Source organism: Petaurus breviceps, unplaced genomic scaffold (assembly GCF_028583685.1).
Source record: "Petaurus breviceps papuanus isolate PSGF00001 unplaced genomic scaffold, PetGlider_PUasm1.0 126, whole genome shotgun sequence".
NCBI lineage: Eukaryota > Metazoa > Chordata > Mammalia > Diprotodontia > Petauridae > Petaurus > Petaurus breviceps.
Window position 1 is genome coordinate 16,494,234 of NW_027185655.1, and position 17,158 is coordinate 16,511,391.

General features: G+C 39.9%; 1 protein-coding gene across 4 annotated transcripts in view; it reads left to right on the forward strand.

The window, feature by feature from the left end:
• The first annotated feature begins 861 nt into the window (after positions 1-861).
• The window catches only part of HERC3 (HECT and RLD domain containing E3 ubiquitin protein ligase 3), a 119,398-nt gene continuing 103,101 nt past the window's right edge, over positions 862-17,158 (forward strand). For 2 of the 4 annotated variants that reach the window (XM_069093861.1, XM_069093887.1), the window contains exons 1-4: positions 862-1,159; positions 1,735-1,904; positions 15,292-15,490; positions 16,873-17,129. In XM_069093861.1, coding sequence (XP_068949962.1) covers positions 16,901-17,129 — 229 coding nt within the window. In that variant the 5' untranslated portion in view covers positions 862-1,159; positions 1,735-1,904; positions 15,292-15,490; positions 16,873-16,900. The remainder of the gene's footprint in view (positions 1,160-1,734; positions 1,905-15,291; positions 15,491-16,872; positions 17,130-17,158) is intronic. The other 2 variants (XM_069093881.1, XM_069093871.1) reach the window with 2 other exon arrangements.

Consider the following 17,158-nt stretch of genomic DNA (forward strand, 5'->3'; position numbering starts at 1 on the left):
GAGAGAGAGAGAGAGAGAGAGAGAGAGAGAGAGAAATTCCAGCCCTCATAAAGTTTACATTCTTTCAAGCAAATATGTTATATATATATATAGGGAAGAACAGAATAAAGGTGGGGAGGCACAAATATGACAAATTCAAGGGTATATCCTTTAAATCCCACACTTTGGTCGTTTATTTTTATCCCATACAAGCCTTCTCACTGTTCCCAACACAGGACCTGCCATCTTTCCTTTCTGTGTCGCTGGATCTTTGCCATGCTTTCTCTTCTCACCTCAGCCTCTTAGAATCCCTAATTTAACCTCAGAAATTAGTTCAAGCACCGCGTTGTACCAGAGGCTTTTCCTGATCTCCCCACCTGGGTCTTCCCCCCTGCCCCCAAAATACCCACTTGTGTTTGAAGCAGCTTTGGGGAGTTCAAATCCTGCCAGCCACTAATACTCGAGGCCAAGGGATCGTGAGCAAGTCACTTGATCTCCTCGTGCCCCTAGATTCAGGGCAGGTACTAACTAGGATTGATAGAGGGAATTTCCTCACTGAGAATTCCCTATGCCATGGAAATCACAGGTCTGGTTTAAAAAAAAAAAAAGGGTGTTTGACTTTTGTCTCCGGAATCGCAGCGCCCAGAACGGAGCCCGGTGGACGAAGCACCTGGGCATCTCCGAGCCGCGGACGCTGGAGAAGTCCTCGGAGCCGCCCGGCAAGCTCGTCCTTCCCACAGCAGCCGCGCCTAGGATGCTTCGCAGGCGGTCTGCTTTGGAGACAAAACCCGGCCGCCCCGGGCCGAAGCAGAAGCCCCCCCCCCCGCGCCCCCCCCCCCCCTCCTCACCACGTGTCCATCCGCTGCCCCCGCCCCACTCGGGCTCCTGCGAGCCGTGGCCATTGGTGCAGACGGGCTGCCAGGCGGGCACCCCATTGGCCATTTTAGGAAGTCAGTCTGGGGCGATGGTCCGCAGTCTGCTGGCGGAGGAAACTTCCTGGTGATTGTGACGCTGGGGAGAGCCGGAGGAACCCTGAGTCTAGGCCAGCGAGCTGTCAGGGCAGGCGGGCGGGAAGGCGGAGCCCAGCGCCCGCAGCGCTGCAGTCGCGTTTGGGTGCCGGCGTGACCCGGCCTCGCGGGCGGCTTCTCCAGGCGGCGCCGTTCCGGGTGATGAATCTGAGGTGCTCGTGCGGGTCCTTGCGGCGGGCGCAGAGGAGGGGTCGGGCAGGGCCGGGAGGGCCGGGGGGGGGGGGGGGGGGGCGCGCAGCCCTGCCCTGCCGCACTGACCTTCGGCGATGCTGCCGGCCGGCGGTGTCTGCCGCGGGAATGACGGTGCCCGGGGCGAAGCCCGGGCTTGGCCGAGCCCGGAGAGGCGCCCCGGGCTGCTCGGACGGGCGTGGGGCGCGAGATGCTCCGCGGGGGGCGAAAGTGGAGGCCTTAGTGGGGAGGAGCGGCGGGAAGGGGCAGCCGCGCCGCCCCCTGCGGCTCGTCTGGGCAGCAGCGGCGCCCCCGCCCCAGCCCCGGCCACGGTGGCAAGGCGGCGGCGGGCGGGGGGCGTCGGCGGCTGGCCCCCGCAGGGTCTGGGTCCTCCGCTAGGCCCCAGTGTGCGGGCAGGCGGCGGGCGGGGGGCGGTGCCTGTGAGCGAGCGCCTCCCTTGCACTGTCAAAGTCTTCGCCTGGTCCCGGGCTGCGGGGGGAGTTAGGGACAGCGAGCGCGGCCAGGATGCAGGAAAACCGGGAGATGGTGTTTTCTGCAGCACCTGAGCGCGAACGTGGTCTTGAGGCTGGAAAGACCATAGATCCGTAGCTGCAAGGGCCTGATGGCCCACCGAGACCCTCCCGCTTCTTTTACCCAGAGGGAAACTCAGCCGTGAAAAGTTATGCGACTCGTCCTGGGGCGATTTGAACCAAATCCTCTGCCTCCCAGGTAATGTACTGCACCGCCAGGATGACCTTAAACGTCTGTCACAGGACGTTCAGAAATCCCAAGTTCCCCTCCAAAGTTTCCGAAGCCTAAAACTTCTGCAACACTTAACATAGGAATGCTTTGGTAAAGACTATATATATTAAGCACTTCACAGTTTTGTTTGAATTTCATCTCTATGCCCTGAGGCTTTCCCCCCTAACTCGCGGGGACACAAATGTTTTCCATCTTTGTTTTTCCTCTGGGCTATTTAGGGCTAGCCTGGTTTACAAAGTTTTAAAAAACGTTTTCACTTTTATTCAGAACTTAACAGAACCAAATAGAAAGGGCATTTACACGCGCACACACACACACACACACATAGTAGAAGAAAAAGAGGATTGTACAGAAAACTGCAGATCTCTATTATATGTAGCTTGCTTTTATTTTTGAACATGATAATGAATTTATCTTTCATTTCGGTCTTTCTTGTCTGTGCTTCTCTTTGCCCTGCCTTCTGTTCTCTACATTTAAAAAAACAAAGCTACCAATGACACTTTCTTCCTTTCTCTTTTCCTTTCTCCTTTTCTTTTTCTTTCCTTTCTTCCCTTTTTAAAATTCAGTTTTATTTTCAGATCCAATTTCTTTCTCTCCTCACCTTGAGAAAGCAAGGAAAGCAAATCTCATTATAAACGTGTATAGTCAAGCAAAACAAATCAAAGACCTAACTTGCTAACTTAATATATTGGGACTAACAGCTAAATGGCAAGGAATTACATAGGATAATCAGGGAATGACTACATATTCTTTTCAAGTACTTACGGAATACATAAAAAATTTGATCATGCAGTAGGTCATGGAAAAACCCTGCATAGATTTTAAAAAGGCAGACGTTATATATGCTGTATTTTATACCACAGTACAATTAGAGTCAAATAGCAATAATAGACACAAAGTAATAAAACCACACAGAAACTGGAAAACTATTAAAAAATAAAAAAAAATATGCCTCAGTATGTAACATACTCTTGAGTCCAACACCTTTCCATTTGGAGGTGGAGAGTGTATTCATAGAAACTTGAATCAGTTCCTTATATGTACTTGGAAATGAGACATTTAACAGAGAAAGTTGCCGCAAAGGTTTTTTCCTCTGGTTATTATGCTTCCCTTCTAATCTTAACTGCATTGGTTTTAATTTTTATGTAATCAGAATTATCCATTTTATCTTTCTGGAGGCTTTTTATCTCTTGTTTGGCCTTGAACTTTTTCCTATCTGCAGATCTCAAAGGTAATTTCCTTCTTAATCCTTTAATTTCTTTATGACATCATCTTTTAATGTCAAAATTGTATATCCATTTCATGCTTATCTTGATGGTGTGAATTGTTGGTCTAAACCTAATTTCTGCCAGTCTACCTTCTAGTTTTTCTAACAGTAATTGTTGAATACCAAGTGCTCATCCTAATAACTGGGGTCTTTGAATTTATCAAACTCTAGGTTACTGTGTTTAGATGCCATGTATGTTGGGTGCCTAATCTGTTCCACTGACCAGATTTTTATCCAGTATCAAATTGTTTTGAGTATCACAAACTTGCAGTATAGTTTGAGATGTGGTATCATTCCCCCTTCTTTTCATTATCTCTTTTGAGCTTGACCTTTTGTTCCTCCAAGATGAATTTTGTTATTATTTTTCGAGCTTCATAAAATAACCTTTTGGTGGTATGATTAGTAATTTACTAGACGAGTAAAGTGAGCTAGAGAATATTGTCATTTTCATTTATTGGCTTAGCTTAAGGATGAGCAACTGATATTTCTTCTATTTTTTAGGCTTATCTCTCTTTTTGTAGTTGTGACATATATATATATACATATATGTATTTGGCATGTGTCTTGATAAGAAAACTACCATATATTTTATGTATTCTGGAGTTATTTTAAATTACAATTTTTTTCTATTTTTACTGGGTTTTATTGATAATATATAGAAATGCTGATGATTTACGTGACTTTAAAAAAAATATACTGCTTTGCTATTGGTAGTTTCAATTTTAGGTTATTCTCTAGGGTTTTCTACATAAACCATGTTATCTGCAAAAAGTGGTAATTTTGCTTTGCTATGTTATTCAGTTTTTTTCCTTGTCTTATTTCTATAGCTAGCAATCCTAGCATGATATCAAATAACAGTGGTGATAATGGACAGCTATGTTTCTCCTCTGATCTTATTGGAAAGTATTCTAATTTATCCCCATTACTTAATATGCTGCCTCTTAATTTTAGATGGCTAGTACTAAGGAAAATTGCATTTCTGCCAATATTTTCAACAGAAATGGGTGTTGAATTTTCTCAGAATATTTTTCCGTGTCTACTGATAGAATCCTATTTTTTTGTTGTTATTAAAATGGTCAGTTATGCCTATTGTTTTTCTAAAATTGAACTAATCCTGTAGTCCTCGTATAAATCCAGCATGGTTATAGTATATATTATTTTTTGTTTGTTTTGTTTTTGGAGGGCAATTGGGATTAAGTGATGTGCCCAAAGTCACAGGGCTAGTAAATGTGTCAAGTGTCTGAGGTCGAATTTGAACTCAGGTCCTCCAGACTCCAGGGCCAGTGCTCTATTCACTGTGCCACCTAGCCTGCCCCTCCAAAAATTCTTTTTTAAATTTTTGCTGGCACTTGGGGTTAAGTAACTTGCCCAAAGTCACATGGCTAGTTTTTGTGTTGTGTCTGAGGTTGGATTTGAACTTGGTCCTCCTGACTCCAGGGCCCATGCTCTATTCATTGCGCCACCTAGCGGCCCTAGTATATATTCTTTTTTGGTGTGTTGCTGTAGCCCTTTGGCATCAATATTTATTAGAGATATTGGTCCATAGTTTTCTTTGTTTTGAATCTCTGATTTAGACATCAAGATCATATTTGTATCATAGAAGGGATTTGTTTTGCATAGAATTTATTTAATATTGGACTTTATTCTTTGAATAATTGATAAAATTAGCTTGTAAATCTATTTATTTTCTCTTTTTAAATAGTTCAGTTGTCGTTTGTTCAGTTTTTCTGAGGTAGGATTATTTAAATTCTTTATTTCTTGTTCTGTTAATCTGGAGTCTTTCCATATTTTAAAAAAATAAATAAATTTCCATATTTTAAAAATAAATATAAATAAACATCTGTTTCCTTCAAGTTGTCAGTGTGATTAACATATAGTTGAATGCAACAGTTTTTAATGATTTACTTTATTCTTTTTTTATGAATGCTTTTTTATTTTCAATACTAGTAATTTGGTTCCCTTTAAAAAAGTAAACTACCCATTGTTTTATCTTTTATTGTATTTTTTAAAATAAGGTATGTTTTATTTATCATTTTTTTTGTTTTCAGTTTTGTTAACTTCATCTTTGATTTTAAGAATTTACGTGTTGAGGCTTTTTAATTTATTGTTTTTCTAGTCTTTTTATTAGTTACATGGCATTTTATTGATCTGTCCTTTCTTTTGTTTATGAAAGTATTTAGAGATAAAACTTTCCCCTAGGGCTGCATTGATTATCTCAAGCACTCTTTTAGGATATTTTCTTTGTTTTCATTTTTTTTTGATAAAATTATTATTTCTATGACTTGTTCTTTGACAGTTTAAGATTAGATTATTTAGTCCAATTAATTTTTAATCCTTTTTAAAGATACTTTTATGTAATGTAATTTTTATTTCATTGTGGTAAAGGATGTGTTTACCATTTCTGCTTTTCCGTATTTGTTTTTGAAGCACTTATCCCTTAATATTTTATTAATTTTTGCAAAGGGGTTAACTCATAGTTGAGGAAATGCATTTATTTACTTATTCATTTGCTTATTTGGCTATTCGCTTATTAATTTATCCAGTCATTTATTTATTTATTAATTCAGCCATATGTTTATTTATTTAAGTACACTCCTTTCTCTTCTTCAGTAGTTGCCAGAGATTTACCATGATTAACTTTAATAAATAGTTATTTAGGTACTTCTTTTTGTTTACTTATTTTTTGTTAGATTTTTCTAGGTCTGAAAGGTATGCATTGAATTATAGTTTTACTGTCTGTTCTCCTCTGTAACTAGTTTAAGTTTTTCCTTTAAGTATTTAGATACATTGGCATTAATGCATGTATTTTAGGTATTGACATTCAGTGTCTATTCTGCATATTGTATTACCGCTTATCTTTTATTCACCTATGACTTTGCTGTTGCCTTGTCTGAGATTATGATTGCTACCTTTACTTTTTTGAGTTTAGCTGAAGTATAATAGTTTTGCTCTAGCCCTCTTTGTGAATTTTTGTTTCATGTGTGTTTCTTATAAACATAATACTCTCATTTACACTTATGACAATGTGTGTATTTCCAACCATTCTGTTCTTTTATATTTCCCCCTCCCCGCTTCTTTGCTCCCTGTACCCACTATTAGAAAAAAAAAAGAGATGAGAGAAGAGAGTATTTGGTACTAATATTCTGTGTTTTAGGTAGTCTGCTTCTGTAGTCTTCCCCTCTTCTTTTCTCCTTGTCCAGACTCTAATCATAGGTTCTTACCCCCTTTTTTTATCCTCTTAATCTTCTCTTTATGATCCATCCTCTGAGATTAGAGTTTGTTTTTCTTATGACTAATCCCTTCCTATCTGTCCTCCCTCTTACTTCCTGTCTCTCCAGTTCTTTGCTGTTTTCTGTTGAGTTAAAAATGCTTTTTTATACCAAACTCTGTGTGTGTGTGTATGTGTGTATACACATGCATGAGTGCTGTACTTTCTTTTGACTAGTTGAGATGAAATTGTGGTTCAAGTGATGCCTGCTCTCCCCCATCTCCTTCATTTGTCTAGTCTTCCACTTGTATACTCTCATTGTGTGAGATACTATGATTCCCTCCCTTTCTCCTCTCCCTTTTTTTAGTTTACTCCTTCCTTCTCCACTTTCCTTTTTAGGATCATCAAATCACACACACAAAAGTTGCTCCTTGGTCCTTTGTCTTATTTAAATAACTTTATGATCTTTTGATGACTGGGTTTTGAAGGACCATTGTTTCTTCTTTCCATGTAAACAGTTCATCCTTGTGTAGTCCTTCAGTTGCTTACAATGTTGATTCTTGTGTTTGAGTTTCAGAGTTTCTCCTGGACTCTGGGATTTTCATTAATACTTGGAAATCTTTTATTTCATTAAAAGCTCCATTTTCCTTCTGTAGGACTGTTTTGCTGGGTAAGTTATTGTTGATTGCAAACTTATATCTTTGCATTTTGAAATATTGTATTCCAACACCTCTATAGTGGAAGCAGCCAGTTTTTTTTTTTTAATTAAAATCTTTGAATTTGGATTCTGACAATTCTAGATTTTCATTTTGTGAAGGTGATGTGGATTTTTTCTGTTTTCGCTTTGCCCCCTGGTTCTCTGGATGCAAGCAGTTTTCATCCCTTTTTTTTTCTTTTGAGGCAGTTGGGGTTAAGTGACTTGCCCAGGGTGACACAGCTGATAACACTCTGAGGCTAGATTTCAACTCAGGTCCTCCTGACTTCAAGGCCAGTGCTCTATCTTCTATGCCACCTGGCTGCCCCTTTCATGGTTTCTTGAAATAAGATTTCATATGTGTGTGTGTGTGTGTGTGTGTGTGTTTGTGTGTTTGTATTTGTGTTTGGTCTTGGCTTTCAGGTAGTCCGGTGAGTCTTAAAGTATTTCTTCCTGATCTGCTTTCCAGATTTTTTTTTTTTGCTTTATATTTTCTTCTTTTCCTATCCTTCTCCCACCCAAGTTTTGACTTTTAATTTAAAAAAAATTTTTCTATGCTTAATATTTCTTGCTTCATGGAGCCATTAATTTCTATTTAGTCCATTCTGATTTTCAGGGCATTTGTTACTTGAATAAGGTTTACTCCTCGTACTAAGCTATCAATTCTCTTTGCAAGTCTTTCCCCCAAAACACCAATTTCTTTTCTTTTTCTTTATGCTTGAGCCCTAATTTCATTTATAGTATCATTAAAGAAAAAACCCTCTTAATTTTTGCTTCATTATTTCAAGGAATTCTAGTTGACCTTGTGGTCAGGCTGTGGTTTTTTTTGAGACTTTGCTTAGAGATTTTATGGAGTTATTGTCTTATTCTGAGTTTCTCTTGGGAGTATTGTATTGTTCTTTATCTTGATTATCTTTTTTTTTTTTTTTGCCTTTTGGAGGGCAATTGGGGTTAAGTAACTTGCCCAAGGTTACAAAGCTAGTTTTTTTGTGTGGGTGTTAAGTGTCTGAGGCCAGAACTGGTCCTCCTGATTCCGGGCCAGCGCTTTACTCACTTGCCACCTACCTGCCCCCTGATTATCTTTTTTGATTTACTCATTCTTTTAAGCCTTTATGCCTGAATTGGGACTTTGTGTTAGGGCCAATACCTGGGCTCTTTTGGAGACAGTGTTGGGACCTTGCATTATCCTTTTTTGTAATCTCTGGTGTCCCACTGCCGCATTCTCTGGATGTTCTTAAAAGATCTCAGTGGTGGTTCAAACTTTTAACCAGGCCCAAAGCACTTTGGTCTAGGATATGATTTGAGCTTAGTCTCAGCCAGATCTGAGCTTGGCAGGCTCTTTACCCCAGTTTGGGTGTGGACAACACCACTGCAAGCATTCCCCTCATTAGAGCTCCAATAGACTATAGCTCTTTTTCTCAAGGATTGCAAGCTGAGAGTCTTCTAAAGCTCAGAGCTTTGAGTTGTTGACAGTCCCTGCCTTTCTTACTCAGGTATAGGACCCACCCTAATTCTGTGGGCTGGATCCAGGTTCCTGCTTTAGGGTCTGAGCAAAAGAAATGGTGTCCAACCTGTCGTTTTAGTTGTCTTGGTTCCTTAACTGTGGGCTGAATCTACAATCTTAGACTGGAAAATTGTCTTCTTGTAGTTTCTTTGGATTTCTTGAGCACACCTTGGTCTAGTCTTCTTCTTCAGTCTTGGTAGGTATAACGGAAGAAGGGAGCTGGGCTCTTTTTGCTATTCTCCAGGTTTCTCTGATGTTAAGATTCTAGTGGTATTACCCTTTGGGGTGACTCCAAAAAAGTGGGAGGTTTATTCTAGGTGAGAGCTACAGAATTGGCTATTAAAATATGATTTATATTACAAAGAGATTGACAACCACCCCTTTAGCATGCTCATTAGGAAATACTTTAAGAGGGAGAAAGGATCTTTTGTCTTTACTGACTGCTTGGTCTTTATCCTGACCTTATAGAGTTCAAAGATTTTTAGGTATGGGGCCAAGTGCCCTACATTTGTTCAGTTCTTCCCATTGAACATTGAAAAAGATCAGAGACCTTTTGCTCTGGTGATTGTTTATTGGGAAGAAAGTGTTTAGACCTTTAAGGGTCTATTCTACATAGGAAGTCTGATGGGCGTGATCCCATGGGGATCACACTTAGGTATAGAAACTCAGAGGAGATAGAAGGGCAAAAGAGATTCCTGGCTATATAAAGATAGGAGGATTACCTATTATATATGCTATTATAACCTGAGTTTATAGTGGGGATGAATGTTTGGTTTGGTTGTAGTTCTGACTCCAGCTTCCCCATTGCATTGGGCAAAGTTCATTGAAAGCCTCTTGATTTGCCCAAACCATCCTATGATAGTAACATCTCATTGCTGTATCTCTGAAGGTGTTGGCTGAGATTTGCAGCCTTATAACAGCAATGAAGAAGGCATTAATTTTAATAGAGTGGGCAGGGCCCAAAATATTAAGTTTAATAAGCCTGGGCCTACTGGTGCCAGCTCTCTCCATGAAAAAATTTGATCTGCCTGAGGCTTACATCCCCAGAACCTGTTTTTCTGGCACTATTGGTTCTGACCACTTGGATACTTCCTTGTGAGCCTTTAAATACTCCAAACTGATAATGGTGTTTAGTATGCAGATAATTTTTTCCCCTCATAGGCTTAGCATGTTCTACTAGACTATCACAGAGGGCCCTTTGTAGGTGCTGGCTCAGTCGTCCAAAAGTATTAATACATATTCAAATGGGACATGTCAGCACTCAGCAATGACCTTGAAGCAATACTATGAAGAGATTCTTTCCATGTGGCCATGCCTTCTATCATTTTCTTTGATAAAGAAACTCACACTGCAGAACTGGGGTAGATCTCATAATAATAACTAGCTTTGTCTTTTGGCCTTCCTTCCTTGCAGAGGCATTGTCTGTCCTCAATCTTATGTTAACATTTCCTCCTGGAATGGTTTAGGGAAATAATTTTGAAAGCCAAGGAGTATTTGTCATTTGAAGAGGGGAGTCATGGACTCTAGAGTATGGGATAGGTTAGTGGGTGGAAATTAATAAGTGTGTTGTTTTGTTGCCCAGTTAATCTTTTTGTCTAGCCTATGGGGGAAGTTTGAGGTGAGGGAGGGCACGGTACCCTGAACTCCCCACCTCCTGCAGAAGTCTGAGTATCATTACACCTTGCCGCAGACTCTGCGGATGTCCCTGTCAGGGAGAGGTGTTAGAGTAGGGAGATATAGATAATATAGAATGGTAAGTAGAACCAGGAGAGGAGAGGAGAATCTCAGGATAAGGAAGTGTTGTAAGCAAGGGGATAACAACCCTTACCATGCGTGTGTGTGTTTGTGTGTGTGTGTGTGTGTGTGTGTGATGCCATAGTTGTGGTTTTTCTTGTAATTGCTTTTTTTTTTCTTTATAGGGGTATACCTTTCTTCTCTTAGAACAATATTCATTTGTTTATTTAGGACTGAAATCTTGATCATTTATTACTAGTCATAAAAAGAGATTTCAATACTGGTAGTAAAGTACTGAGACCAAAGGGTGAAATTTATTTGTGTTATTTCTGCTTAGACCTTGGACACAAAGGAGTTGATTAGGATGAGTCGCATAAATGACCCAGAATGGAGATGGGGCAGTGCTTCCCCCCAGGATCTTATGCATTGGTATCAAAAGAAGAGTTCAGCTTTTTGGATTTTATGAACTATTTCTTCCTGTGGGCTTTTGTTGTTATTGACCAACATCTTCACAATGTTAAATTATCAAGCTTCGGGGACCAACCATAGGGACACTCAGTTCAGCAGCTGCCATCTATTACCCATCATAGGAAGCAGCTTTTCATTTATTTTTTTCCCCAGCAAGTAAAAGATTTTAATATTTTTCCAATTACATGTAAAAATAATTTTTAACCTTCATTTTTTATAATTTTGAGTTCCAAATTCCTTTCCACCTTCCCCCCTCATTGAGAAAGCAAGCAATTTGATAAAGGTGCAAAACATATTTCTGTATCCATCATATTATAGGGGGAAAAAAACAGAGACAAAGAACTCCAGGAAAAATAAGTAAAATTTAAAAACAACAGTATACTTTGAGATATCTGCATTCAGATTCCATCAGTTCTTTCTCTGGAGATAGCATTTTTTATCATAGGTCCATCAGAATTATCTTGGATCTTTGTATTTGCTGAGAATCACTAATTCATTCCCAATTAATCCACACACAATGTTGCTGTTATTATATACAATGTTCTTCTACTCACTTCACTTTGCTTCAGTTCATGTGAGTCCAGGTTTTCTGAAAGCATCTTGCTTATCATTTCTTTATAGCACAATAGTATTCCATCACAGTCACATATGCACAGCTTGTTCAGGCATTTCCCAGTTGATGGGCAGCCTTCAATTTCCATTTCTTTGCTATTCAAAAAGAGGTGCTATAAATATTTTCATACAACTAGGTTCTTTGTTCATTTTTAAAAATCTCTTTGGGATATAGACCCAAGAGTAGTATTGCTGAGACAAAGGATATGCATAGAAATTGTTCTCCAGAATGGTTGGATCCTTTTACAGCTCCACCAGCAGTGCAGTAGTGTCCTGTTTTCCTACATCTCTTCTAACATTTGTCATTTTCCTTTTCTGTCATATTAACCAATCTCGTAGGTGAAGTGGTACCTTAGAGTTGTTTTAATTTGCATTTCAGCAGTCAGCAGTGATTTAGAGCATTTTTTCATGTGACTAGAGATAGCTTTGGTTTCTTCTTCTGAAAACTCCCTATTCATAGCCTTTGACCATTTATCACTTGGGGACTGCCTTTTTGCTTTCCCTCTAATCTTCGTTGTATTGGTTTTTTGTTTATGCAAAAACTTTTAATGTAATAAAAATAACCGTTTTGCATTCTGTAATGCTCTCTATCTCTTGTTTAGAAATACATTTTTCCCTTATCTATAGACCTGACAGGTAAACTATTCCATACTCCTCTGATTTGCTTATGATATCAACCTTTATGTCTAAATCACATTCCCATTTTGATCTTTTCTTGGTATTTGATGTGACCAGTGGGTATAGTTACTGCAAAACTTCATTACAGTTTTCCCAGCAATTTTGGTAAAATAGTGAGTTTTTGGCCTGAATAGTTTGAATCTTTGTGTTTATCAAACATGAGATTACTATGGTCATTTCTACTGTGTACTGTGTGCCTAATCTGTTCCGCTGGTCCACCATTCCATTTCTTAGCCAGTACCAGATTGTTTTGATGATTCCTGCTTTATAATACAGTTTGAGATCTGGTACAGTTAGGCCATCTCCTTTCACATTTTTTTTTTCATTAATTCACTTGATATTCTTGACCTTTTGCTCTTCCAGATGGATTTTATTATTTTTTTCTAGCTCTGTAGAAAGCTTTTTTTGTTAGTTTGATTGATATGGTACTGTATAAATATAAATGACTTTTTTTTTTTCTTTTTGGAGGAGGAAGGGTAGGGCAATTGTGGTTAAGTGATTTGCCCAAGGCCACACAGCTAGTAAGTGTTAAGTGTCTGAGGCCTGATTTGAACTCAGGTTCCCCTGACTCCAGGGCTGGTGCTCTATTCACTGTGCCACCTAGCCTCCCCTATAAATGGCTTTTCATTTAATTCCTTTTTGAAATCTTATAGTAGTTTTTTCTGTGACTTAGGTTGAAAAAATATTTTGTTAGAATGTGAGCTTGAACTGTTATCTATGGTGCTTGCTAAATATTTTTTGATTAATAGACTTTTTTTTTGTTTTTTTTGTTTTTGTTTTTGCCTTTTGGAGGGCAATTGGGGTTAAGTAACTTGCCCAAGATTACATGGCTAGTTTTTTTATTTTGTGTGTGTGTGGGTGTTAAGTGTCTGAGGCCGGAACCGAGCTCAGGTCCTCCTGACTCGGGGGCCAGCGTTCTACTCACTGCACCACCTAGCTGCCCTGATTAATAGACTCTTTTTTTTTTTTCTAAGCAATCGGGGCTAAGTAACTTGCTCAAGGTTACATGGCCAGGTGTTTCTGGGTGGGTGCTAAGTGTCTGAGCCCGGGAATCGATTTCCAGGTCTTCTCAACACTGGAGCCGGTGCTCTTACTCGCTGTGCTACCTGGCCGCCCCAATTAATAGACTCTTAATATTCTCTTCCAATCTAATATAATAAACATTTATTAAGTGCTTGCTATGTGTCTGGCACTAGGGCTAGGGATAAATTCATAAAAAAAAAAAAAGAGCCCCTGCCCTCAGGGAGCTTACAGTCTAAAGGGGGAGGGGGGAGAGACAACACAAAAAAAATAGGCCAGAAACTGGGGTGGGGAGGATGACACCCAGGGTTACCCTGTGTGACAGCATCATCTTTTTCATGGAGCTGAAACCAGGCAGAGTAGCAGCTGCAAAATGGGCGGATCCTGCCCTTTATAAAGGAAGGCTTTGGGAGGAATTTGGTACTCTGCCTTCCAGCCCTCCAATGAGAGAGGAGGGGAAGCCTAGGGAAATAGTGTCAATCAAGTCTTGAGTTACCAGCCTGGTGATGAGATTAGAAGTTATGGGTTTATCTTGGGAGGGGCATCTTGTTCTTGGGTAAGCCTGGCAGAGTAGCAGAAATAAAATTGCCCATTTCTCATTGTCATCTCTAAACCTCCCTTGTCTGGCATCCCTTTCTCAAAGCTACTGTAATCTCCAGACAAACAGTTTTATTGAATGCCCGTGAACACTCTAGACTCAGGATTTTTTACCATCCCGTGAAGGTCTTCCAAAGTTCTTGTGCTTCTGTGGAACATTATCCAAAGTTTCTGTCACACCAGGGAGGTCCTGCTGAACTGTCCTGGGTCTTGACAACCAAGGACTTTTTCTTTCTCTGTAGCTATAATTTTTTCAGTCCCTGGAAAATGATTTGGATTATATAAAATCTACAGTAATGTTGCATGTGTTGGACAGAACGCAAAACATCATTTGATACTAGTAATAATTAACACATACATCAACATATACAATTGTATGTAAGACATGTTAAAAGGGCATGTTGTGGTTGAGGGGTTCTGGCAACCCAGAAATTCAAGGGCAAAAGCTCTTGCCTCCAAAGAATTAGACTCAAACCTCCTTAGACAAGGTTTATTGTTTCCCCTATAGGAGTGGGCGGGACTTTTAAGAACCAGCACGTTTGGTAAATGAGACTGACTTCTTTTATGAAGGAGAAAAAGATTTTGTGGGAAGATTTGAATGGGATCTAGCAGTGGCCAGTAGGCTTCAGTGACTTGGAGGTAACCAGTGGGTCTAGATGAGACTAAGGGTAGAAAGTGCTCTGGGGCATCTGGAAGTAAGGGACTGTGAAAGACTGGGCTACATTAGAGGTACCTGGAGAATTGGAGATTGGGGCAGGGTCAAAGCCACCATGCCTGGACAGTTGAAAGGATTATTGACTGGGATGGGTTGAATGCCTCAGGCAAATGCCAGAGACTTGGTACAGGCACTTTGGGGTCCAGCATCCCCATTAGGCAGATGTTTGCCTTATCTGGTTAGGCTGTACTGGCATTTGTGACCTACTGACCTTTGCTTCTGTACCTGTGTTTGTTGATGGTATTAGCTGATCTTGATATCATCCTTCCCAGACCAGAAATTCTTGGGGCCTCGGGCTACCTATTAGCATTTCTAAGTTAAGTGTGGTTTCTCTGTATCCTAGGGAATCTCTAGGCCTGGGGTTCTAGTCAATATTCTTCACTCCTAATGAAATGGAGTCCTTCTCAGTTCTAGGCCAGGTTATTGGAAGACGTTATCTCCACTGGCCCTGGCAGTCTTTCTGTAACTCGTGGGTGGTCTCTTTTTGACACCTACTTAGCTAACTGCCCATCATCTCTTTCCTTCTCATCAAAAAACTGTACCTACACACAAAAAATAAGTACAAGGTAATTTCTTAGTGGAGGATGGAGATGGTGGGAGGTCTTTGTGTAGGAAGTGGTATTTAAGCCGAACTTTGAAGGAAATGAGGTGCAGTAAGAGGAAGAGGTGAGGAGGGGGGGCATTAGAGGCAGGGGCATGGATGTGGTAGATGCAGAAAGGCCAGTTTGGAAGATTTGGCTAGGATTCAGATAATTGTGGAAGAGGCCATTTCAGACATCATGAAATTTCCTTGATTATTTAATCATTTTTACTTTATAGGATCACAGGTTGTCTAATCCAAATCTCTCATTTTACAGATGAGGAAACTGAGGGTCAGAGATGTGAGGGGGACTTATCCAAGATCATGCAACTAGTGAATGGCAGAATCTGGATTTGAAATCGGGTGCTTGGAATTTTCAGACTCTTGATCTTTTGATTCCAATCCAGCACATTTCCTCTTTTCTCTGCTGCCTCCTTCCTGCTGTTCTGCTGCCCAAGATCAGCATCACAATAAAGGTAAATCCATTTAAATGACTATAACCCCCTTCCCCTCCAAAGAACAAGAAAATTCACTTCATTCACTTCTTTCACTTCCTCACTCCCTGAAAAAATCAAAACAGACTTCTTTGGAAAAAATAGTCTAAGGACAAAGCACAGAGTTAGAGGTCTGGGGGTCTGGAGGCCTGGGGCTGTTCCTGCCTCTTCCCTCTAAGCAAGTCCCCCAAATCAAAATCATTCCACTTAAATCTTATGCTCTTTAGATTCTAATCCTCTTAAAGATACTGGGAAATAAAAAAAAGATATGGGGAAGAATGCTTCAATCTTTACTAAAAGCCCTATTAGTTTTTATATATAATTATATATATATATATATATATATATATTTACATATAATGTTATCATTATAACTTTCAACCTGTTTACTTAAGTGATTATTTGTTTTAAAATAAAATTTAGGTCAGAAGTTAGAAATAGCCAATGTATGGGAAGACAAACGTTTATAGATGCATTAACTGTTACCAGAGATCTGCTGTTAGGCATGTAATCTAATGCATGCAAAGAAAGAAAGGTGCTACACCATATTCATGATAGCACTTTTTGGCTAGAAACAATCAATAAACAAATTATGGTCCCTAAAGCCTGGAAAGACTCGTATGGACTGATTGTAGAGTAAAGTAAGCAGAACCAGGAAAATAAGGTACATAATGACAAAATGGAAAAAGAAAACAAAAAAGCAAAATTTAGGCGGCCGGTGGCACAGTGGCTAAGCACTGGCCCCAGCATCGGGAGACCTGGGATCAGTTCAGCCTCAGATACTCATCCCACACAATAATAACTGGCAGTGTAACCTTGAGCAAGTTACTTAACCCCGATTGCTTTAAAAAATATATTTAGGGGTGGCCAGGTGGCACAGTGAGTAAGAGCGCTGGCCCCAGAGTCTGGAGACCTGGGATCAATTCCAGCCTCAGATACTTAACACCCACACAAAATAACTGGCTTTGTAACCTTGAGCAAGTTACTTAACCCCAATTGCTTTAAAAAAAAAAACAGCAAAATTTAATGCTGTATCATTATAATGACTAAAATTGGCTCTAAAGAAGACTGAGAAAATGCATCAGCCTTCTTTAAAGGGGAAATGTGGATGTGGAGTATGCAGATACTTATCAGATACAATCAGTGTTACTAATTTGATTTCACTGAATCAGCTTTCTCCCCTTTTTAAGTTTTTGTTATAAGGAATGTCCTGTTGTGTAGTTTTCAGAAAGGAATGTGATGTGGAATACAATATATTCATAATTTAAAAGATAAAATTTATGACATGTAGGAAACATTAATGAGAAACAAATGTTTTATTTACTGCATTCAGTGATAGAATTTATTTTCCTTGACTTTTCTAGGCTACATGACTTGCTGAAGGAAAAGAAAATGTTATGTTGGGGATATTGGTCTTTGGGCCATCCTGGTGGTATTAGCAGCAATCTCCAAGGAATTGTGACTGAGCCACAAGTATATGGATTTATTTCTGACAGAAGCATCAAAGAAGTGGCTTGTGGAGGAAACCACTCTATTTTTTTACTGGAGGATGGGGAAGTTTATACATGTGGTTCAAACACCAAAGGACAACTGGGTCATGAAAGAGAAGGAAATAAACCAGGTTAGTAGTTTAGACTGAGTTATATTTTG